This window comes from Mus musculus, chromosome 14 (assembly GCF_000001635.26).
Source record: "Mus musculus strain C57BL/6J chromosome 14, GRCm38.p6 C57BL/6J".
NCBI lineage: Eukaryota > Metazoa > Chordata > Mammalia > Rodentia > Muridae > Mus > Mus musculus.
Genome location: NC_000080.6, coordinates 54373542 through 54397734, shown reverse-complemented (window position 1 = coordinate 54397734; position 24193 = coordinate 54373542). Strand labels below are relative to the sequence as shown.

The 24193-nt window shown below is 47.4% G+C and overlaps 1 protein-coding gene across 14 annotated transcripts in view; it reads left to right on the top strand.

Annotated features, from left to right (window-relative positions):
- Window positions 1-24193, top strand: part of Slc7a7 (solute carrier family 7 (cationic amino acid transporter, y+ system), member 7) — a 50627-nt gene that overhangs the window by 22334 nt on the left and 4100 nt on the right. For 13 of the 14 annotated variants that reach the window (XM_030247702.1, NM_001379497.1, NM_011405.4 and 10 more), the window contains 5 exons: window positions 18614-18739; window positions 19825-19969; window positions 23064-23187; window positions 23418-23521; window positions 23797-23893. In XM_030247702.1, the coding sequence (XP_030103562.1) occupies window positions 18614-18739; window positions 19825-19969; window positions 23064-23187; window positions 23418-23521; window positions 23797-23893 (596 nt within the window). Of the gene's footprint in view, window positions 1-7406; window positions 7412-18613; window positions 18740-19824; window positions 19970-23063; window positions 23188-23417; window positions 23522-23796; window positions 23894-24193 lie in introns of those variants that run through there. The other variant, XM_030247705.1, reaches the window with a different exon arrangement.

Sequence of the window (24193 nt, the reverse complement as noted above, 5' to 3'; positions counted from 1 at the left end):
TGTGGGATGAGAGGTGGGAATGATGATGTCGGGTTTTTTTTTTTTTTTTTTTTTTCCTGTGGCTTTGGCAGGATGACTGCCCAGACCTGTTGGTATGTGGATCTGATCCTGACCTTAACCTTGGGGTTGCTCTAAATTGACTGCCAGACCAAAGCCCGAAAGGCAGACTTCTAAGATAACCTTGGTAGAGTGAAGGGTGTGCTCTACTTGTGTTTGAGGCTGAGCCTAACAGTTGTGTGCTTCTAGGTGCAAGGAGCAGAGAGCCTTTACTTTCAGTATAATGTGAGGATGACCTGAGGGCCAGGGAATCTAGGTGCAGTGATGTAGCTGCTCTAGAAGCAGAGGCAGGAGGATTACTTGAGCCCGGGAGTTCTAGATAACGTATCTGAGAGATCTGGTGAAAAAGCTGGGCATGTGGCTCTTGTCTCTAATTCTGGCATTTGGAAGGTAAAAGTGGATTTATCATGAGTTCTAGATCAGCCTAGCCTGTGTAGCGAGACCCTGTCTTAAAAACCAAACCAAACCAAACAACAAAACAAGCAGGGTGGTGTGTGGTACAGTGCTCCTTCAATTCCAGTGCTCTGGAGACAGAGGCAGGTGAACTCTTTTTGAGTTCAAGGCTAGCCTGGTCTACATAGTGAGTTCTAGGCCAGCCAAGGGTTATACTGTGTCCACACACACACACACACACACACACACACACACACACACACACACACACACACACACACTGTGAAAACCATACATTGAACTCAAGTGTAAGGTATTGATTGTTGATGCTTGAAGCTGGTATCTCATCGTGTTGCAGGCCTTTACTTTACAGGAATGCAGCTTGGCTTTCTCCCAAGTGGTCATGTGCACGAGTCATTACACAGGCCGTATCTGGACGTTGTTCTGTCTTTAGTAACTCCAAAGACAGGATTCACAAGCTCGGTCCTTCCATTACCGTTTCATAAGCTCATGGCACAAGTCAGATGCTGAGATTCTAAGCGGCCTAAGTGAGGACTCAAGCTAATTTTTCATGTTTAACAAGAGAAAGACTTTAATATACAGCCCTCATTTATTCTGTTCTTCTGGAAGCACGATGTAGGCATACTGTGTGCTAGATATTACACTTGGTGCTGGGAAAGAATAATAATGGACATCCCTGTTCTTTCAAGACCTCACAGGGCAGAAGGGAGACAGACAGATATGCCACCCAACAGTGTGCCCCGTAATGTAAGTGTGGTGACAGGCATGACAGAAGCCAGGAGGACAACTTTAGTTTTATTTTATTATTTTGTTTTGAAAATGTAGCCCAGGCTGGCCTCCTGTCTCAGTCTCCCCATTGCTGGTTATTTCAAGTGTTGACTTACCATTCCTGGCAGAATTTCTCGGTTCAGGCATGAGTCTTAGCTGAGGAGACATGCAGCTAATTTCTCAGTGAAAACCCTATTTGTGGAGAAGCAGAGACTCATCAGTGTGTGGAATGTTCAGAGAGTTCTAGGTAGTTGAATGGCTGGAATGTGGGCTGGGCAGCGAGATGGCCTGGGATGAAGATGGCTCTACATGGTGCCTAATATGGACTGGATCTTGAGGGTAGGGACGCTGCTGGTTTTTTGCAAAGCAGGTGAAGTTGAAGGAGAGGAGAGGTCCTGAAATGAACACAGCTCGTTCCAAGGAGAACTCTGGTGGCCACGTGGAGAGTGTTTTTGGAAAGAATGTGAGAAGGAAGGTGGAGATGCTCATTCAGGAACAGAAACCAGAGTCCTCATGGAGAGCAGTGAAAAGGAGTGAGTGGCCTTAGGGACAGAGATGAGGGCTTGGATAGAGAATTGCTGGGGCTTTGGTAGTGAGAAGGGTGTTGTGGGTGGGACCACACTTTAAAACAAGGGAGATGGGCTGAGTGAGGAAGTAGGGCCTTTTGGGCTTGACCTGGGCTCCTGCAATCCTTTTGGGTCTGTCCTGGGCTCCTTTGGTCCTGGGTCAACAAGAGACCCATGCTGCATCTGCAGCCACCTGAGGAGTTCTTTGTAGAGTTCCATTCAAGAGAAGCCGGGTCTCATCTTAGAGAGAGAGAGAGAGAGAGAGAGACAGAGACAGAGACAGAGACAGAGAGACACAGAGACACAGAGAGACAGGGAGACAGACAGAGGGGGAAGAGAGAGAGAAAGACAGAGGGACAGAGAGACAGGGTCTCACTCTATATATCACTAGACCAGTCTGGTCTCTATATCACAGAGATCCGCCTCCCTCTGTATCCTGAGTGTTGAGATTAAACACATGACACCATGGCTTGGCATTAAAAAAACTGTAGACCAGGCTCAAACAAACTCAGAGAGAGCCACTTGCCTCAGCCTTATGAGTTCTGGGACTAAAGGCATGCACCATCACATTTGGCATTCACTATATTGTTTTAAAAGATTTTTAAAAAAATTATGTGTATGCTTGTATGTGGCTATGTGCATGTGCGTGTGGATGGTACAGAGGACAGAGGCATTGCATTCTGGGATCACAGGTGTGTGTAAGCCACCTGAAATAGGTATTGAGAATAACATTTAGGTTTCTGCAAGTCCACCACACACGCTGGCCACTGAGTCCTCTCCGCAGCCGGAGACTTGGAGTTTCTTGTTATTTTATTTATATGTGTGTCCTTTGTATATGTGTATGTGAGTTTATTTACGCAGATGTGTGTGCAGGCACCCATAGAGGCCAAAAGAGGGCATCAGAGACCTTGAAGTTGGAGTACAGGTGTTAGAACAAACTGGTAGAGGTGCTGGGATCTGAACTCTGGTCCTTAAAATTAACTCTTGGCTGCTGAGCTGCTCCAGTCCAAACTTTATTTTTATATTGTATGTATGGGTGTTTTGTCTGCATATACGTCAAGTGAACCACTTGCTTGCATGGTACCCACAGAGTCAAGAAGAGGGCATCAGAACGACTTGAAAGTGGAGTTACAGATGGTTGTGAGCCACCATGTTGGTGCTGGGAACTGAACCCAGACCTTGGCAAGAGCACCAAGGGCTCTTAACGGCTGAGTCATCTCTGCAGCCCCCAAAGTTGGAGTTTCTAAACAAAAGGTTTTAATATAGGTTTGAGCATGACCATTAAGGGGAAGAAAGATACTTAGGAAAAGGGGCTAATTACCCAAATGTGGTTGTGAGCATCTCTAGAAAAGCTTGCTCTTAAGCTCTCAACAATATCCATTTACATACTTTGGATGGTTTCTGAAGTGATGTGGTTCAAAGAGTTTCCAAGAACTTCTTTCCCCTCCTCTTTGGTAAATGAGATCATAGGGTGGTTCATGGTTCACAAGGGAGCTAAGAAATGTGTTTTGATTACAAACAAAGTTAATAATTGTACTAGTGAGATCCTCAAAAAATTACAGGTTTGCATCTGGGGGAAAAGAATGAAATTAAACTAAAAGCATGGTCCATTTTAATGTTAACATTATTTGAATTATTTCTACATGGAAGGAATGTTGTACCTTTAGGTGATCTTTGTGGCAAATTTTCTCAGTTGTCTCAAAATTCTCCACCGTCAGCTGGTGCAGGATTTCAAGTAGACTCTGGTGTGAGGGCTTCTTCCCTTCTCATGTCCCCTTGATTTCCCCCTCTCCCCCTTCCCTCGACCTTCTATCCTACCTTAGTTCTTACAAGCAATGCCTCCCCAGGGTCACTGTGACCTGGAGTTCGGTCATTTTCCGGGAAGCTGAGTCATGTTTAATTTAAAAAGAAATTGACATGCCAGGTGTTAGGGTACAGTGGTGAGCATGTGTGTATAATTGCTATGACCAGATGCAAATGGTCACTGTGAAGGCACCCCCTTTCCTTAGCAGAGTGAAAAGCCACAGAAGCACAAAGTAGTCACCAGGAAGTTGCCTGCAGAACACAGAATCAGGACAATGGTTAAAAATCTGAGCTGAGAAAACTGTCACTGAAGTGCCTTTAATCCCAGCACTTGGGAGGCAGAGGTAGGCAGATCTCTTGAGTCCATGGCCAGCCTGGTCTACAGAGCAAGTTGCAGGGTAGCAAGGGCCAACACATAGAAACCCTGTCTCAAAAACAACAACAACAACAACAACAACAACAACAAAACTAAAACAGAAAACAAACAAACAAAAAAACCAAAATAAAACAAATCCCAAACAAACAAGCAAAAAACAAAAAGAAAACTTTTATTGATTGTAGCAGGCTTTATAAAACATGAATCTGAAATGTCATTGGTAGTGTGGTAGAGGAGCCAGGCAAATATATACCCAGCAATGTATGTGGCAGTTTCTAGGAGGGGTGGACACTCAGTGGATGGTGTCACATCTGTGTTGAAAGATGGAGGGGTCAGAGTTGGGCTGAAGCACTCAGATTTCTACCGTGCCTAAGTGTTCTGCCTTGCCTGGCTTCCTGCCTTCTCCTCTTTGGTCTCTTTGCTGCACTCAGGCTTGTTCTTGCTTTGGCTAAATGCTGCCTGGTGTGTTTCTGCTTTGGGTTTGGTTTGTTCCTTTTACCAGGAAGGCTCTTTTCCCCAGATGTTCACAGACCCGCTCCATGCACTTCTCTGGGAGATGGGTCACAATGGTCTTTCTTGTGAGATTGGGGTGTAGCTCAGAGGTAGAGCATGTGTCTAGCATGTGTTGGGCTCTGTGTTTGATCCTCAACACCAGAACCAAACAAGGAAGCAGAAGGACCAGAGTAAGTCCTCGGCTTCTCATCCCGCGTTGTTTCTTCCTTTCTTTAAGACACTTTATGAAATATTTTTGAGTGTGTATGTGTGTGGCGTGTGTGTGTGTGTCTGTGAATGCCAAGTGTGTATGGGTACACTCAGAGGTTACACCAGGAGGCATCAGGCAGGGCTCTTGGGACTGGAGTTAGATTGCTATGAGCTGCCTGTGGGTGGGGAGAACCGAATGCCAGTCTGCAAGAGCAGCAAGTATGCTCAACTCCTGAACCATCATCTCTCCAGCCCCTCCTTAAAAATTGGTGTGGTGAGTGTGTACAGGCGTGCATAGCACATGTGTGGAGGTCAGAGAAAAATGACCAGAAATAAACTTTCTCCTTCCATCGTGTGAATTCTGGGGATCAAACTCAGGTCATTGGGCTTGGTGGTAGGTTCCTTTATCCACTGAGCCATCTCGATGGGTCCCTCTCTTCTCTCTGTATTTCCTCTTTCTCCTCTTCTTCCTCTTCCTCCCCCTCTCTGTCTCTCTCTCTCTCCTCCCGAGCCCCACCCCAGCTCCCTGGTTCATTTTGCTCTGTGGTACCATTACTACCCAGCATCAGTGATTCATTTGCTTATTGTCCACCTTTTCCTCTACCAGGCAAATATCATGGGAATAAGCACTTTGCTTTGCTTAGTGTTTACTCTGCCCTCTGTACGACATCCATGCCCTTCTCCTTCTAGGAATCATTACATCTTTTGAAGAAGGGGTGTTGGTGGTGAGACTTTCTAGACATGGGGAAAGGCACACAGGTGAGAGAAAATATGGGGTATGCGTACTTGTAGGAGATTGTGAGTTGCACCTTCCTGGGGGTTCAGACTTATCCTAAATAGGGAACCAGTATAGCTGGATTGGAACCTGGGCAAAGCCAAGGCAGACACCATTCTGAAGTTCTTTCAGGGCTGGGGACATGGCTTAGTTCTTAAGAGCTTTTGTAGAGGACCTGGGTTTTTATATCCCTAGCACCTACATGGTAACTCATCAGTGCCTATAATTCTGTTTCCAGGGCATTCCTCTTCTGTGTGGTGCCTACAGCAATAGGGTCTTATCTAGTTGAGTTGGGCAACCAAGAGTAATATCAATAGTCTTTGTTGTTTGGGGCCTCCTTAACCAGTACTCAGTATGTAGTAACTGAGTATGATGATTTATCCCAGGCCTGGAGCTGAGATTTTTATTTAATGACCCGTGTCTTCTGAGACCCATTGTCCACCCATGAAGGGTTATTGTGTTCAAATTCCCTTAAAAATTTTGTATTAGAACCTTTTTTTTTTTACTTGTTTATTTTTATGTTGTATGGGTGTTTGGCCTGCATATGTCTGTGTAGCGTGCATGGAATGCCTATGAGATCAGAAGAGAGTGTCAGATCCTCTGGAACTGCAGTTACAGGTGGCTGGCTGTGAGCTGCCTTTGTGGCTGCTGAAAATGCAGCTCAGGTCTTCTCCACCAAGCCATCTCTCAGCCCCTCAAAATAGTGGCTTTCCATAAGGAATTTTCATACATTCTTAGTTTGGACTATTGTACCCCCAAACCCTCCTCTCCCGTGTCCCCCAATCCTGCTTGGGTACTTAAAGCCCCGGGTTCCTTCATCTTACACTTTCTTTTAATCATCTGTATCCCTCATCTGACACCCTCTTCTGACTTCACAGGCTTTCCAAGCATGCTACACAGACATACATGCAGGCTTCCCCTTGTACCATTTGGGACCCCACCTCCCTCTCACGGGCTCTAGCCTCTGGAGCTCTGTAGACACTCCAGATTAAACACAGAAATCTAAAAATTCAAAGCCAGGACCACATATGAGAGACGACATGCAGTGCTGTGCCTGTTATTTGTTTGTTAGGGTGCCCTGCCTTTTCCTGAAAAGGGGGGGGGGGTTACTAAAACCTCCCGTGACTGCTCTGCTGGGGCCACTCTGTGACTAACTGTGCTACTGTGTGTTTTATGACATTGAGTGCTCCTTTGTTTGGGTCATAAGTGCTTAGAACCATCCTGTCGTCTTGGCGGATTGGTCCTTCAGTCAGCATGAAGTGGTGGCGTTTTCCTTTCTCACCAGTGTTGGTTGGAACTCTGTCTGTTGTTAGGACAGCCACAGCTGCTTGTTCACTCGCTCAGTGCACTTGGAAATCTTTTTCCAGCCTGGCAACCTAAGGCTGGGTTTGTCTTCTGTGGTGAGGGGAATTCCTTGGAGGCTGCACATAGATGGCTCCTGGTTCTCCATCCAGTCTTCTCGTCTGTATCTTTTGACTGGGGAATTGAGGACACCAGTGCTCAGCGTTATTATTGGAAGCTGTGTGTCGATTCCTGACCATTTGTTTGTAGCACTTGTTTTTTCTCTTCCTTCCTTATTGAATGTTAATTCTATTCGTTCATTTCTTGTGGCCTCATGGATGGACTTGCCTTTCTCTTCGGTCTAAAAAGATTCTTTCAGATATCCTCTGTGGAGTTGGCTGAGTGGTCATGCATCCCTTTAGTCTATTTTTATTTTTTACTTCTAAAAAACTTCATATGTATTTATTTATTTTGAGAGTAGGGTCTTTCTATGTAGCCCTGGCTGTTCTGGAACTATTTATGCAGACCAGGATGGCCTTGAACTCACAGACCTATACCTGCCTCTGCTTCCCAAGTGCTGGGATTAAAGGCATGCACTACTATGCCTGGCTCCTTTAGTCTATTTTTTAAAAAAATGTTTTTATTTTATGTGTGTAAGTGCCTGCATGTGTGTATGTGTACTGGGTGAATGCTTTGTGTCCAGAGAGCCCAGGAGAGAGTGCTGAATTCTCTTGGAACTGGAGTTAAGATAGTTTTGTGAGCCACCACGTGGGTGCTGGGAACTAAACCCAGGTCTTCTGTAAGAGCTGCAAGAACCAGAACCAGCTCTCTACCCACCAACCCAACCCCCTTACTCTATTTTATCATGTCAGGCTTTAACTTTCATTTATTGAAGATTTTATTTATTTTAAAGTGTGTGTGTGTGCACGCACATGCATGAACACACACACACACACACACACACACACACACACACACACACACACACACACACACGAGTGCAGGTGCCTGTGGAAGCCAGAGTGTTGCTTCTCCATGGAACCAGAGTTACAGGTGGTTGTGAGCCTCTTAGTAACATATATAGTGTTGGGAACTGCAGGAACAGTACATGTACTTGACCGCAGAGCCATCTTTCCACACTGAAACTTTGTAATTTTGAATTTTATGGTTTTAAAAAGATCTTTTTTTAAAGCATACAGGTCACAGCAGAGAGATGAGTTAGTAAGCGACTCCTTACTGTGGCTTGGATTAGAATCATAAGGTCATGGTTTGGGGATAAGGGGGCTAGCTGGGTCCGACATTGGCTGGGCTTGATGATAATATGATACCCACGTAGTAAGCTATATGGTGGATGGTGATGTTGAACGGTAATGTGGTACCCACGTAGTGAGCTATATGGTGGACAGTAATGCTGATCACTCATATGAGGAAGAGTAGGTTTGAGAGAACTGCTGGGATTAATTTTAAATATGTTGAATTGGATGTGCCTGATGACACCCAGTAGTGATTCTTTTTAAAAGATTTATTTATTTATTTTACTTTATGTATATGAGTATACTGTTGCTCTCTTCAGGCAAGCCAGAAGAGGACATCGAATCCCATTGTAGATGGTTGTGAGCCACGATGTGGTTGCTGGGAATTGAACTTGGGACCTCTGGAAGAGCAGTCAGTGTTCTTAACCGCTGGGCTATTTCTCCAGTCCCAATAGTAACTTAAAAAAAAAAGCATTATTGTTTATTTATGCATAGGTATGTCTGTGTGAATGTATGCTAGCTACGTGGTACTCTCAGAGGCCAGAAGAGATGCCAGGTCCCCTGGTGCTAGAATGGCAAACAGTTGTAAGCTGCCCAATGTGAGTGCTGGGGTCCCCGCTTGGGTCCTCTGGAAAGAGCAGCAAGTCCTCAACCGCTGAGCCATCTCTCTGGTCTCTCATTGGCTGGTCATGCTTCTAGGGTCATGTAGTTGGCTGCTACTGCATTTTGGGAATCGTTATCATATAGTAATAGAAACCAAGGGCACAGAGGGCATGACCTAGGGCCTGGTTGTAGAAAGGGAGGACAAAGAACAGACTTTAGGATTACCAATGTTTGGGAGATCTCAGTTCTGCAAAAGTAGTGACAAAGGAGGACCCGCTAAGAGGGGAGACAGAGAGGTGGTGACCGGGAGAGAGCAGTTTGAGAAATAACCAGTGAGCAGCAGTGTCTCATTCGCTAAGCGGCCAAGCTAGATAAGGATGAGTTACAGGGAGGCCAGTGGTGACTTCCCACGTGGGCTTTCTCCTAAGGCAATTTCAAGGCAGTGAGGTTGGAATTGGATTTCAGAACTATTTCACCAAGAAAAATCTACTCAGTGTTGTTATGAGCTTATTTCTGTGCTGTGCCTAGGGGAGACAGATCCATTAAACGGTCTTTCTTTACGTATCTCAAGGTAGGCACATAAACCATTCTAAGCCACTGTAGTATCGAGGAAGGGGGGGGGGGGCGGCACAGAGGAGCGGCGTGCCAGGGCTGGTGCGTTCATCCTCAAAGCGGTCTTTCTAGAAGAAATTGGTTAGTCATTTGGAATTAACAGATTCCAAGCAGGAACTCAAGGAACCTTGAGTGCGATGGACGGCAGGGGAGGGGAGATGCTAGACCATTGTAGGGAAGGGGGTGGCGATAATCTGTCCCTGTCTCTGTCTCTGTCTCTGTCTCTGTCTCTGTCTATCTCTTCAGATTCTCATTATGTAGCACTGGCTGGCCCGGAACTCACTATGTAGACCAGGCTGGCCCAGGTGGAATAAGCATCTGGAGGTCCATGCTTGCCCAAACAGCCTTCTGCGGAGGCAGGATGCTCTGGCCACTGAGCACGGCTACACGTTGCTGTTCTCGCCTTGCCTATTCTCATTCATTTCAAGTTAGTTATTTTGGTTTAGCTTTCCCCCTCTTTGTTGACAGGACATGTCTCTAGTCAGCCGACTGCCTGAGTCAACCAGCAGCATTTACTGAGGGCTGTGAACAGGGCATAGCATCTTTGCATGCCCTGGACTTGGCCCTGCAGAACTGTATGTACTAATAGGATCCTTAGTAGACGCTGACTTGCTGACTATACAGAAGCCAGAACTCAAGATTCAGCATCTTTGAGATGGGGCATTTCGTGCGGTGGACTCTCTAGGGTCCTGGCTGAGGCCTGTGGTCTGCTGTAGAAGCTGGGCAGAGGGAAGGACAGACAGTTCATCAAGAGCTGACAAGCCAGATGGTGGACTGTGAAGGACTTCGGATCTCTGTGTGTGTCTGTCTGAGATCTTTGACCATATGTCCTCGTGCAGTTTTTCCTGACTAGAGTGACTGACCTCATGTGCTTATGGCTAATGAGGCGGAACAGCTGGGCCTCCAGCTGACTTTTGCCCCTTGAATTTCTTCTTGGAAGCTAGTTAGTTTCCTATCTTGGAGAGGTTTTCCAAGGATCCATCCATCTTAAGTTTGAGTTAGGTCATGTCCCACAGTCACCTTAGCAATTAGGGTGGCATCAGAATTTAGGGTTATTCCTAGTATAGGATCAGTGCAAATTCCTCTCCAGAAGTGAAGGGGCACAGCTGTGTGAGGGTTTAACCCATATAGCTCTTAGGGGTTCATTCTTGGGCCCTTTTCTCTGTTACCTTTGTCTCCACTTCAGAAGTACCGAAGGGATGTTCTAGAGGAATGCTGGGAGAATTGCCTGGAACAGTGGGTCTGAATCTTAGCTGTACACTGGGATTATCAAGAGAATTTTAAAAATATAGATTTATTTATGTGCATGGGTATTTTGCCTGCATTCATGTCTGTACAGTATGTTCATGCCCAGTGCCCATGGAGGCTGAAAGAAGGTGCTGGGCCCCTGGAACTGATGGCTGTAAACCACCCTGTGGGTGCTGGGAATCGAATCCTGTTTCTCTAGAAGAGCATCCAGAGCTCATAAATGCTGAGCCATCTCTGTAGCCACACACCAACCCCCTTTTGAGACAGGGTCTCACTATGTAGTCTTGACTGGCCTGGAACTTGCCATGTAGATCAGGCCAGCCTCAAACTTACAGAGATCGGCATGATGAAAGGCGTTGGCCATTACTCTCATCCAAAGAATTAAAAACTCCAAAACATTCCTTCCATCCTCCCTGCTTGGGGGTATCTGAGCCACTTAGACAGACAAGGCAGAGGCCTGTGGGAGGGCAAGACTAGAGGAAACCAAACAAATTACTACTAAGGAGAGCTGGGGGGGTCTCCTGATGCAGGAGATGGAAGAGCAGGTCTCAGTGTTGCCATGGTACCTGAGTTTTAACAACTTGGTGACAGCAGGGCTGCCTCAGAGGCTTTGACTTCATTGCCAGCAGTGACAATGTGCCACAGAGATGTAGGAGCCCAGGCTAAGGAAAGGTTCAGGCATGTTCTGCCCTAAGCTGGTCTGCATGTGATTATCTCATGAGGTAATTACCCCAGTTAAATGCAAAGCGGCATATTACCAGACTGCTCTGGGAAGCTCTGTTCCAACTTCCCAAGTCAGAACTGCCCAGGAGCCTTCCCGTGCGTGGCAGGTGACTTCTCAGGCCTTGTGCCAGGGTGCACCTGTGAAAGGTCAGAGGACAACTTGTGGGAGTTGTTTCTCTATTTTCACCATGTTGGTCCTGGGGATCAGACTTTGGTTGTCGGGCTTGGCTGTGAGTACCTTGATAACCAAGATAATCCACTGAGTCATCTTGCCTGCCTTATGGTTGCTTAGAAATCTAGGGGAATGTATAAACCATGTGCTTGCTTCCTTAGAGATGCCACAGCCGCAGTGTTTAAAGTGCTGACTGAATTCTAGAAAGGACACTGGGAGGGGTCTGATTCAGTGACCCATGGCCACTCTGTGTTTGGATCTTCTTCCCCCATGACACATGAGTCAGTGAAATGTTTCTGTGACCCGGAACAACACCTGGGGGACATCAGAAAAGAAGAGTCAGTAAAAAGTTGAAGATGTCTCTCGGGCTTGTTTGTGGTGTGTGTTGGTGTAACCAGCAGCTTCTCTCTCTCTTTCTCGGAGTGGGACTTGGTTAGAGTCAGGTGGTGAAGGATCACACTCGGATGTATTTGCTAGAACTGGGGTGTACGATATGAATGAGAGGCTGACTTGCATGAGGCTCACTGGTTAACAGTGTTTGCTGCTCTTGCACAGGGCCAGAGTTTGGTATCCCAGCACTCTGGTTAGTGCCCCTGCCCCTTCGGCCAAGATCACATTTAATATTCTTTGATTGCAGTAAGAAAAAAAAGTTCAGTCCAACAAGATACTGAGACCTGTCCAGAGATTTTCCCCTTCTTTTTCTTTACTTTCTAACTACTGTAATAAACAGTGCCGCTAAACACCAACAGCTCTCTGCCTGCGATCAGGGAGGCTGGTTCCTGTGCTTAAAAGGAGGTCTTCCTGCCGGGCAGTGGTGGCGCAAGCCTTTAATCCCAGCACTCGGGAGGCAGAGGCAGGCAGATTTCTGAGTTCAGCCTGGTCTACAAAGTGAGTTTCAGGACAGCCAGGGCTACACAGAGAAACCCTGTCTCAGAGAAAAGAAAAGAAAAGAAAAGAAAAGAAAAGAAAGGAAAGGAAAGGAAAGGAAAGGAAAGGAAAGGAAAGGAAAGGAAAGGAAAGGAGAAGGGAAGGGAAGGGAAGGGAAGGGAAGGGAAGGGAAGGGAAAAGGGAAAATAAGGGAAAAAGGGAAAAAGGGAAAAAGGAAAAAGGAAAAAGGAAAAGAGAAAAGAAAGGTCTTCCTTTGTTACTTACAAAATGTGGCCCATATCTTAGAAGGGACACAAAGATGCCAGCCTCTTCATTGTATCCTTACCTTAGGGAGAAGGGTTACTTTCATTGTTGGACTTTTCCCCCCCTCTCTGTCCTGGACCTGGCTCTGTAGACCAGGATGGCCTTGAATTTAGAGATCTATCTCTGCCTCCTGAGTACTAGGATTAAAGATGAGTACCATCACTGCCCTACCAGACTGACTCTGACTCTGACTCTGACTCTGACTCTGACTCTGACTCTGACTCTCTCTCTCTCTCTCTCTCTCTCTCTCTCTCTCTCTCTCTCTCTCTCTCTCTCTCTCTCTGTCTTTGAGACAGGGTATTACTATGTCCCTTGGCCTGCCTGGAACTCAAAACCAGAGGTTCACCATTCTCTGCCTCCCCAGTGTTGGCATTAAAGGCCAACCCACACCACCACACACAGGGTCTGCTATTGCGATGTAAGCCATCTTCCATCAGTGCAGGAAAACCAGGGCTGGAGAGATGGCTCCGCAGTCACAGCCCTCGTACAGGATCTGGGTTAGATTCCCAGCACCCACAGGGAGTGGCTCACACAGGTCGCCTGTAGCTCAGGCCTCTGGCTTTCTCAGGCACCCGCACTCATGTGGTGCACATGCAGACAGGAAGGCTAGAACAGGTGCAGGACCAGATAGACGGTCTGGACTTGTGGCGTGTGGCACACATTGTCAGATTAGAAAAAGGCAGTTTGCTTTCCCAATAAAGATTACAAAACATGTAAGAAGCGGGAAAGGAGACAGGGCTTCCCTGACATCCTTTGATGGTATTAATTTCATTCTGTTATATTTTGAACTCTATGAATTAAGAAGAGCATATTGTGGAAAAATGCAAGCACATATTAATGCAAAAGTAGAGTGAACAATGAGACCAACGTTTGTTACTCCAGCACAGTGTACGTTGTCGCTGCTGTGGTCCCATCCCGTGAGAGTACTGAAGCTTATCTAAGCATCATTAACATTTAACTTGTAAGCTTCAGGATTAATCTCTACGGGATAAGGACTCACAGTTTGTTGGTGAGACTTTAGACTATTTGAAGTTAAACCTGGGCATTGATCAGAGCAGGCTAAAGGTATTGCTACTTTTGGATTAAAAATTATCTTATGTGTATGTGCCTGGATGCATGTGTGTGTCGTGTGCATGGAGGATCCTGCAGAGATCAGAAAATTGTGTATGGTCCCCTAGAACCGGAGTTATGGGTAGTTAGTTGTGTGGGTGTTGGGGACTAGACATGGGTTCTCTGCAAGAGCAGCAAGTACTCTTAACTGATCGGTCTCCCACCTTCCCTTTTCAGAACAACCTGGGCATTTCCATTTTGTTCTAGAGCGGATTCTGGGCCCTCATGACAGCATCCTCCCCAGAGACTTTGTGTCTGCTGGGGTTGACCTGTCCTGGAGTGCCTCTTCAGGTTGCAGGAGTGTCATCTTCCCAGCAGCTGCCTTGCAGGGATAGAGTAGCAGCTGGGTCAAGGTTAAAGGTCATTTTAGGCAATCCTCCCATGGACTTGGCTCAGTATTGGGTGGGGACTGAATTACCCGCCGGGGTAGAAGGGCAGGTGTCTTTGTCTGTAGGCTAACTTGCATCCATCCCTATTATTCTAACCCTGAGGTCTCCTTCCTCTGACTCCGCAGCAGGAGGTGGGGCTTTGCTTCAAGAGCCATACTTTTGGCTGAGCTTTGGGGACTCTGGTCAGCTGTATCTGTTAGGGGTGGGGACAAAGAGCCTAGTCAGCATTGAGGCTTGCCTTATTCATTTCCTGTTCCCAGGGCCAGGCTCTCTGGAGGAAGCTGGGAGCTGTGCAAGGTGTGAGCCAGCTCCCTTCAGCCGGTTCTCTCAGTGCTCCCGTCTCTGTGTGTAGGGTTTTGCATTCAAATTGAGCCTCCCCTCCTCAAGTTCAGTACAGAGAGCAGACCGGGACATGATGGGGGTCTGTGACTGGGGGTTGTTCCCCAGTAGTGGGGAACATGGCAGGTAACAGAAGGGATGAAGTGATCCTAGCCGTAGGGATCAAAATATCAACATTCTCAGCCTGGGAGTTGTGACCTCGATGAGTGTGCGTGGGGGTCCAATGACCCTTTCACAGGGGTCACATGTCAGATACCCTACATAACATATATTTACATTATGATTCATAACAGTAGTAGAATTAAAATGGTGAAGTAGCAACAAAATTTTTTGTTTGGGGAGGGTCACTGTGGCATGAGGAACTGCATTAAAGGGTCTCAGCATTAGGAAGGTTGAGAACCGCTGCTCCGCATTCTCCTGGCCGGGGTCGCTGTAAGAAAAGGCGTGAGTCAGCTGTCTTGTCTGTGCTCATGACCGTGAACAGAACCAAGACAAAGTGCCCTGTGACATGGAGCTGCAGACTCTGCGAAGCAGAAGTAGTCCTTTAAGTCTATTCCAGTCCCATGCTGTGACCTATGGTTACCCTGCTAGGCTGGCCCACCCTGGGGCATCGTTGGCCACTCAAAGAGACAAAGTAAGAGTAGATGCAGAGGGAGATGCACTCAGTATGGCAACACTGGGAAGGGAAACGAACAAGCAAAGAGGTTCAGTAGATTCTAATATGAGGCTTAGGTCTAAATAGAGGGTGAGAGACATGCACAGCTAAGCAGCCCTGGTAAAAGAATGGTCTCCACCACCCTGGTCCTCATCGCCTTAGTTCTAATGTCTCTAGCAAAGTGGCCTGAGAAGATGCCACGCTGTGTGAAATCACTTTGAGTCACTAGGTTTTCCTGCAGCCGGCACCAGGCTTCAGCCCTTTTCTTTTCTACGCACGGGATGCCTAAGGAAATTCCAACTTACTTGGGACCACGGCTTAATGATCTGCTAGCCAAAAGTGGGGAGAGATATAAGTTTCACTTTAGAATGTCTTCATTCCTGCCAGGGGGTTCCTGTTCTAGGGGCCCCCACTCTCCTGAGCATACATAGGCAAAGCACATCTGTGTTTGGCGTTTCTAATGAAAACTTGGCTTGCAGAGCCTAAAGGTGGAGAGTGGCCATTGCCAGATAGGGAGAGACAGGTTTCTCGTGGTGTTGAAATAGCTCAGGATGGAAGTCCAGTGGGTAGCGAGGGATGGACCACTGGCTGAGGAAGAGCAGTGTCTGACAGGCTTGTGGAGGGCAAGATAAAGACACGTTATTTTGTGGGATTACTGAGGAGACAGTACACTACCGTCTTTAATGATTAACTTAGCACCGGGGTGGCCTGGAGCGATGGGTACGTGTTTGCTCAGCCTTTCGATAAGGTTTGGTTGTTTACTGTTATGTCTATTAGGCACAAAGACATGTATTTGAGTAGAGCCAGAAATCTCCTCAGAAGAAAACAGAAAAAAACGTGGGTAATACGTAGAAAGGGAGCTGGGGAGGTGGCTCACTGGGCAGAGTGCCTGGTGCTCGAGAAAGGAGACCTGAGTTTAGACCCTCAGGGCCTGCTTAAAGAGTCAGCTTGCTGAGTACCTGGGGGAAATCGATGAGTTCCAGGTGCAGGGAGATTATCTCAAAAAAGAGTAGGGCGGACAAGCTGACAATGTGGCTTAGCCAGTAAAGGCTCCTGCCACCAGGCCTAAGTTTGACCCCTGAGCTCCACATGGCAGAAGGAGAGAATTGTCTCTTACAAGTTGTCCTCTGACCTCCACGTGTGTGCTGTGGCATGCACACTTACGTGGGAATAACTATAATAAAAGATAAGGTAGAGAGGTGATGGAGGAAGACACCCGATATTGGCTTCCACGTATGCATGTAGGGGTGAGTGCACACTCATGTGCCTGTAGGGGTGAGCACACACTCCTCATTTGTGTGCACTCGCATACACACAGACACAGTAAGGTTAGAAGAAAGACTGGAAGAGAAGATGGCTTATTCTCCCTGTTTCTTAGTGGAGGCCTCTGGACCAGAATCACAACAAGGCCAGGACCTAATAATTGTAGGAGGTCTGTGGAGCCTGGGGGCATTGTCAGGACTCCGAATTAGTAAGATTGCTTTCTTTCCTTCTGAGATGGGGTCTCTATAGTCCAGGCTAGTTTAGGAGTCACTATCTAATCCAAGGTGACCTCAGATTAAAATTTGTGGGTGTATAAAGTGATGACAGGAACTGCTCCATGGTGTGGTGAAGGGGAGGGTTTTTATTGTAGACAAGAGAAAGCGATCCACCAGAGGCCCCTGGAAGAGTCCAGAGCAGAGAGAACAAGCAGGAGACTGAACATGGCCAGCAGACTGGACTCAGGCAGGGCTATCTGGAGGGAGGGGAGGATAGCAGGGATAGAGAATAGAACAAAAAGCAAGAGCAGAGGGGGGTGGAGCTGAGTGAGGGGTGGGGGAGACAAGTGGGAGGGTAAGAAGAGTGAGTACCCCCCCCCGGGGGGGAGGGGAGGGAAGCCTGTGAACTGGAGGGAATTTAGGGAGAGGAGGAGGTGAGAATAGCTAGATGCTAGTGTGGACTTTGACAGGTGCCTGTGGTACTGAGGGAGCCTAGAGGCCAGTATGCGCGTATGCGAATAGTTACCACAGGTAGCCATTTGTATCCTCTGCCAGTGATGGGGAAAGACTCCTTTTGGTAGAGGGGAGCTGGCTTTGTAGGGTCCTGAGGAATGCCGGATTTTATCTAACCTCCAGAAATCCTCCTCTAGTCCAGGTTGAGCCCATTTCTGGATATTTGGATTGTGTTTTGGGGTTTGGGGAATTGGAGTCTCCTTTGGACTAGGAGATCCTGTCCCAGTCTTCTGCGTGAGAGCCTGAGCTGCTGCCCTTGGGCTTGGAGTGGTTTCTCTTGTTTTCTTTGGATTTTTTATTTTTAAAAGATTGTATTGGTAGCCCGAATCAACCAAGACCTACGTTGGCCTTCCCTTTCCTCACTGGCAAGGCCAGCTTTGCTCTGAGAGCCACCGAAGGGAGACTTGACAGTCAAGTGCTCTGTGGGGGCGTTCCAGTCGCTGAGCTAGAAGAAGCTGGCCATTGATTCCCTGTGGCATGGGGGGTGGGCGCAGGGTTGGGGGTGCGGGGTGCAGATGCTGCCTGCTGAAGAGGCTGCATGATGGGCCGCAGGGTTGCTGCCTCTGCCTCTTGCTCCCCCCTCCCCAGTACCCCCCTCCCCCCGAGCTACCAGTCAGCCTCATAGCATTCGAGGCTTCCCTTCTTGAATTTCTTCCCAAGTAATAGAGTGTAGCTTTTGGGCTAATGGATTTTCCTGAGACTGTTATTTTTTGGGGTGAAAGGATTTGAACCCAGGACTTTCCCGCACTGCAACACACGATCTACAACCAAGCCACACCCTCAGCTACTACTCAGATTTTGACGAAAGATAGGGACTCGTTTTTCGAAGAATGTGTACGTTCATACGCCACAGCACTTGGCAAGAGACTGTCACACCCTGCTGCGAACATTTACTCTGAGTATGGTCTGTGAACTTTCCCTGAGTTCCCCCTGGCAGAGGGATTGCCTCTAGCCCGGGGTGGAAGGACTTGAGGAATGTTTATGGCTCATACTGTTGCATTATTCTGGCAGGAAAAGTGCCCCGCTCTCTTTCTGCGGAAACTTGTTTTAGCTGCACGAGTTTTACAATGCACAGGCCGGTGGGCAGGGGGCTGGAAGTTTGGTCTCTATTCTAATCCTTGGACACACATACTGACCTGCTGACCTAGACACTGGATAAATTACAGCAGTACTTGGCAAGATTAATAACAACAGTATAGAGCCAAGATGTTGGGTTCTAGACCTGTGTGTGTGTGTGTGTATGTATGTGATAGGAAGGAGAGAAGGGATTTAAAGAATGAAGGACTAGAATACACCTGTAATCTGTACAACTCCCAGGTGCTTGCCACTTCTGTGACCAGGAATTTTGCCATCTTGTTCTGTGACACTAGTTTAAGGGGCTAGGGCTTGGGAATGTGGCAGTGTAAACAACAGGTGCTCAGCAAGTGCCTTGCAGTGATGAAGCTGAGGATAATCGGGGTCCAAACACATAGCTGACTCCCCATGATGGGTTCATCTCCACGAGTGGCGCTGGGGAAGCTGCTTGGGAGTCTGAGGCCCTTCAAGTGCAGAGGGTAGGTCACGGTCAGTGTTGTTTTTCTTTCAGGTCTCTTAACCTTCATTAACTGTGCCTATGTCAAGTGGGGAACCCTGGTCCAAGATATTTTCACCTATGCTAAGGTGTTGGCGCTGATTGCAGTCATCATTGCAGGCATTGTTAGACTTGGCCAGGGTAAGAAAAAAAATAGCAACTAACTTTATTAAACTTTCCTTTTTTCTTTTCTTTTTCTTTGGAGTGCTGGGGAGCAGACCCAGAGTTCTGGGCCCTGCTGGGCAAGCGGTGTGTCTCAGATCTACACCTTCACCGGGTATAAGTCTCTAACTGACCTTATTTAAACCTCCAAATACCATATGTGGTCAGCACTGTTATTCCTTTTATATAAGTGAGGAAACAGGCCACGGGATGGACGTACCTATAACCCCAGTCCCCGGGAGGTGGCACTAAGGGGCTCAGGAGTGAAAGATCATCCACAGCTACATAGAGAACTCGAGGCCAGCCTGGGACACAGAAGAGCCTATCTCAAAACAAAAACAAAAGCTGGGTGGTGGTGGTGGTGGTGGTGGTGGTGGTGGTGGTGGTGGTGGTGGTGGTGGTGGTGGTGGTGGTGGTTCATGCTCTATCCCAGCACTCAGAGGTAGAGTTGGGAGCATCTTTGAGTTTGAGGCCAGCTTGGTCTACATATCGAGTTCCAGACCAGCCAGGGCTACACAGCGAGACCCTATTTTGAAGCAAAACAACAAAGTCCCCAGGTTGACCATCTTGTGCAAGTTCCCAGTGGTTAAGTAGAAGAGCTGAAACGTGTGCCCCCTGCAGACACTCCTAAGCCTGTCCTCCTCCTTTGGCAATGCTGCCTCCCATAGGAAACTGACCTTGGCAGGGGGGCTGACAGCTGCTGCACCCTGGGAATTGGCTTTCCCAGTTTGCTGGGCCTAGTGCTATTGCTCTGCCTCTGCCACTTCTGCCCTTGGAGATGAGCACTCCTTCACATCTCTCCCACATGGTTTCCAGGGCTAAAGCCTTCCCAACGCCCCCTGTTGACCTGGGCATACTGAATCTCGTCTCTTCTCTCTTCCCGTGTTATCCCTGACTAGTGTTAGAGAGTAGGTAGGGCTCAGGCAGCCTGCAGTGTAGAGAAGAACACCACCTGTTTCTAGCCCTGCTGGGCCCTGTGGGAGTTTCTTACCCTGGTCAGTCACTTGACTTCTTCCTGTCATGACTGTATCCCCTTCGTGTCTTCTGTTGTTCTCACCTTCCAGGAGCCACAGCTAACTTTGAGAACTCCTTTGAGGGCTCATCCTTTGCAATGGGTGACATTGCTCTGGCACTCTACTCAGCCCTGTTCTCCTACTCGGGCTGGGACACCCTTAACTATGTCACCGAAGAGATCAGGAACCCCGAGAGGTAGGTACCTCCCCGCCACCCGGCCACACTAGGGGGTAGCATTGTTTCCATGCCTGGCTGATTCATTCCACCAGGCTGAATTTTAACAGATTTAAGACCTAGAGATATAACTTGTCCATGGCTGTATGTAGTGACTGTGTGCAGATGTGCGCTTTCTTGCATATGCTTTATAAATCCTTTTAGGAAGGTTTGTACATGTACTCATTTCTACCTAAAATAAAGCAGGTTATACTTTGTGCTTAAATATGCCTCTAGACACCTGCAAGGTCCTTGCCAGCTACTCAAGAGGGTGAAGCAAGAGGTTCGCTTTTACCGACAGGTTTGTGACCTAATCTGAGGAACACTGAGATAATCTCATGAAGCTTTGTCTGTCTTCAGACGTCACTCACCCTTACCCCATACAGATAATTTTAGGTCATAGGACTACCGTCTATGAGACTTCTTCTTTGGTTTCCCTTCTGGGTTCTTTCCCTCTGTCCTGATTCCTGCCGATAGTGTGGAACTGTTCCAGCCATTCACTGGATTTCCTCACCAGCACTGCTCTGAACTGCCCTGCCGTGGTGCAGATGAAGAGCTTTGGGTGGTGAGCTTGGGGCCTGGATTTCCTTGACAGACTCTTTTTTCCTTTTTTGTAGCCATGAACTTGCTGTTCTGTTTTCTTCCTTCATTTTGCTTTGAGACAAGCTGTGGCACTGTAGCCTTGGCTGCTCTGGAACTCACTATCCAGATGGTACTGGCCTCAAAAAATCACAGAGATCTAGTTCTTTTTGCCTCCCAAGTGTTGGGTTGAAAGGCTTACATCACCATACCTGGCCATTCCTTGATTTTCTTTACTAAAACTCCTTTTTTTTTTCTTTCCTTTCTGTGATATTATCTCACTATGTGTGCACTCCATGCTGGCCTTGAATCTGTAACCTTCTTGACAATGACCAGTTTGCCGGGTGCTTTTTTTGTATAAGTATGTGCCCGGGGTGTGTGCACACATGCTTGTGGAAACCACTTTGGTGTTATTCCTTAGGTGCTGTGTACTTTAAAACAATGTATTTATTTTATATGTGTGTGTGTGAACCTGAGTGCATAGCTGTGAGCCATTAAGGTGCACACTCGGAACAGAACCTAGGTCCTCTGGAGGAACTTGGGTTTGTAGCAGCTGAGCCATTTCTCCAGCTCCCATCTTTGTTTTGGAGACTGATTCCTTCAGTGACTTGGAGCTTGCTAATTAGGCAAGGCTGGCAGGCTGTGGAACCCTAGGGTCCTTCTGTTCCTGATTCTCTGATTCTGGGATCAGAATCAGGGCACCCCATCCTCCACAACGCACCAACCCTTTCCATGTAGGCTCTGAGGTCAAACCCAGCCCCTCCTTGCAAGTGGCTTCATGGACTGAGCCATTTCCCTAGCCCTTGCCTGCTTCGGTAATATAATATTAAGAGGGTGGAATTACAGGATCTCCATGGCCTTTCCTGGCTCTAAAAGATTATGATCCTAGAAACTAAGATTTGCCAGGAAATAGTTTGCCTAAATTATAACAATTCTCATACCAGTTAGCTTTTGGCTTTGAAAACCGAGCCGCTTTTCTGGTATACAGCTGCTGGCACTGTGACCAAGGAGCAGGGGTACTAGAAGGGAAAAGAGACTGGGTAGTGGTGCTTCCACCTACTGGCAAGGAGCTGAATGACTCCAGATAATTTGCAACCCTGACTCATGGTAAAGGCTTGTAACCCAGCCACTCTGGAGGCTGAGGCAGGAGCATCCCAAGTTCAAAGCCAAGTACAGAGTGAATTCAAGGCCTCTCGGAGAAACTTACTGAGACCCAGTCAATATTAACAGAGGGATTGGGGCAGGGCTCATGGTAGAGCATTTGTTATCATGCTCAAGGCTTTAAAGAGCAGTGGTTCTCAACCTTCCTAATGCTACAACCCTTTAATACAGTTCCTCATGTTGTGGTGACCCCTAACTGTAGTTATTTTGGTTGCTACTTCATAACTAGTTTTGCTGTTATGAATTGTAATGCAAATATCTATCTGTAGGATGAATGAGATCGAGATCCACAGGTTGAACCACTGCAAATGTGTCCTGGATCCCAGATCCAGTTCCCTTATTTATTCCTCATTTTTGGCATTTATACAGACAGTGATCTTTTTGCACTTGAGAGACCTTAAGGTGTCATTGTGCCTTTTTCATGGCTGCCACTTAGAATGGCACCTGGAATTCTCTGAAATGACTTCCTTGTTTGGATGCACACACCGTTCTTTCTACTGAAGAAGTGAGAGTCCACAATCTGCCTCTCTAGTTTCTTCTGTTCCTTACCTGGAAGCTACACTGGCAGAGCTCAGAGACAGACTCCTTACCTGACTACTGGTTGTAGAAAGGAATCACACCCACCTTCCTGTTATGCTGGAACATAATGTAACCTTGGTCAGCCCCCCCTTTTGTTGCTGTCTTCCAGTGGTACTGGAGATTTGGTCTAGGACCCTCGGGCATGCTAGACAAATACTTTACACTAAGCTCTGCCCTCAGCCCTGCTTTATTTTTTTATTTTAAGAATAGTTTTAAATTTTTGTGTGGGTGTTTTTTTGTTTTTTTGTTTTCTGCATATAGGTATGCCCAGTGTCCTCAGAGGACAGAAGAGGGTTTCAAGTCTTCTAGAATTAGAGTTACAGACCACCATGGGCTACCACATGGGTGCTGGGAACTGAACCCAGGTTGTCTGTAAGAGCAACAGATGCTCTCAACACTGAGCCATCTCTAGCCTGTTTTTACTTGAGACGATTTCACTGAATGGTCCCTGCAGATCTTGAACTCGGGATCCTCCTACTGAGCCTTCAGGGTAGTGGGAACCATAAGCAAGAGCTACTACGTGCAGTGTCACCGTCTCTGCATAACTTCTGTAACGGAGTATTTCTCCCCTAGTACTTGTTAGTTTTTAAGGGTTTAAAGCTTACGCCAATACTTCAAGGCAACTTCAAAGGCAAAGGACCCGAGAACCACAGCCATCTGCATCCCTAGAGAGGATGGCATGGCAGACCTAAGGACAGAGAGGTAGGGACACAATGGTGGGACTGACAGATCCTTTTTCCTTTCTGTTTGGCTGTAGGAACTTGCCCCTCTCCATTGGCATTTCCATGCCAATCGTCACCATCATCTACCTCTTGACCAATGTGGCCTATTACAGTGTGCTAGACATAAAGGAAATCCTGGCCAGTGACGCTGTTGCCGTGGTAAAGGATTTTCACTTGCAGGTTGAGGGTGTGTTGTGGGCTTCTGGACATGTTCCAGTTCGCTCAGTCCTGGGAGGGGAGTAGACAGCCTGATAAGAACTCAAGGATACTGGGCTTTCAGGAAGGTCCTGTTACCTTCACTGTGGGAGGGACTGGATTCCTGAGGACTTTGGGCATATGTCTGGGCGTCCTGTTAGGATCTGCTAATGACTTCTGCTACTTTTTCCTAGACCTTTGCAGATCAAATTTTTGGAGTATTCAATTGGATAATTCCAGTAGCGGTTGCATTCTCTTGCTTTGGTGGGCTCAACGCCTCCATCGTGGCTGCTTCCAGGTATGACTGTCACTTTTTGCTCATAGCGTGGGTGTCATGAATAGCTTTGGTAGAGATAGTTAAACTTCTAGGACTGGGACCCAAGTTGCCAGTATTCCCCATCCCTTTCTTCTTGTTCCCATTAGCCGCCCCCAGTTCTAAGCTCCACACTGAACTCCCTTCTGTTATTCAGACCTTTGGAAGGGATACCAGAGAGGGAGAATGCTGTGGCAGGTGACCCAGGCTGCCCTAAGTGCCCCATAGTTCTGTCAGCTTCTCTTATTGTATCTCAACAGGCTTTTATTTGTGGGCTCGAGAGAAGGCCACCTCCCTGACGCCATCTGTATGGTTCATGTTGAACGGTTCACACCAGTGCCTTCTCTACTCTTCAATGTGAGTGAGCCTGACAGCCAGGTGGTGGTGGGGTCTTACTAGTACTAGATGTGGCTAGTCTGGGCTCCTGAAAGCCATAAAGAGGGTTCTGGCCTGGAACCTCCTGATGCACTGGGCTATCTGCGGATGGAAGTGAAAAGTGCCAACTGCATGTGGCCCAAGAGAAGGAGTGAGAGCCAGGCTACATGGTAATGAGTAACAGTCACAATAGGGTGCGATGCATTCTTTAAGAGAAAAAGGTTAGGGTAGTGGAAATGGGTTTTAGGTAAGGCAGGCAGCATCATGAAGTCCTGTGACAAA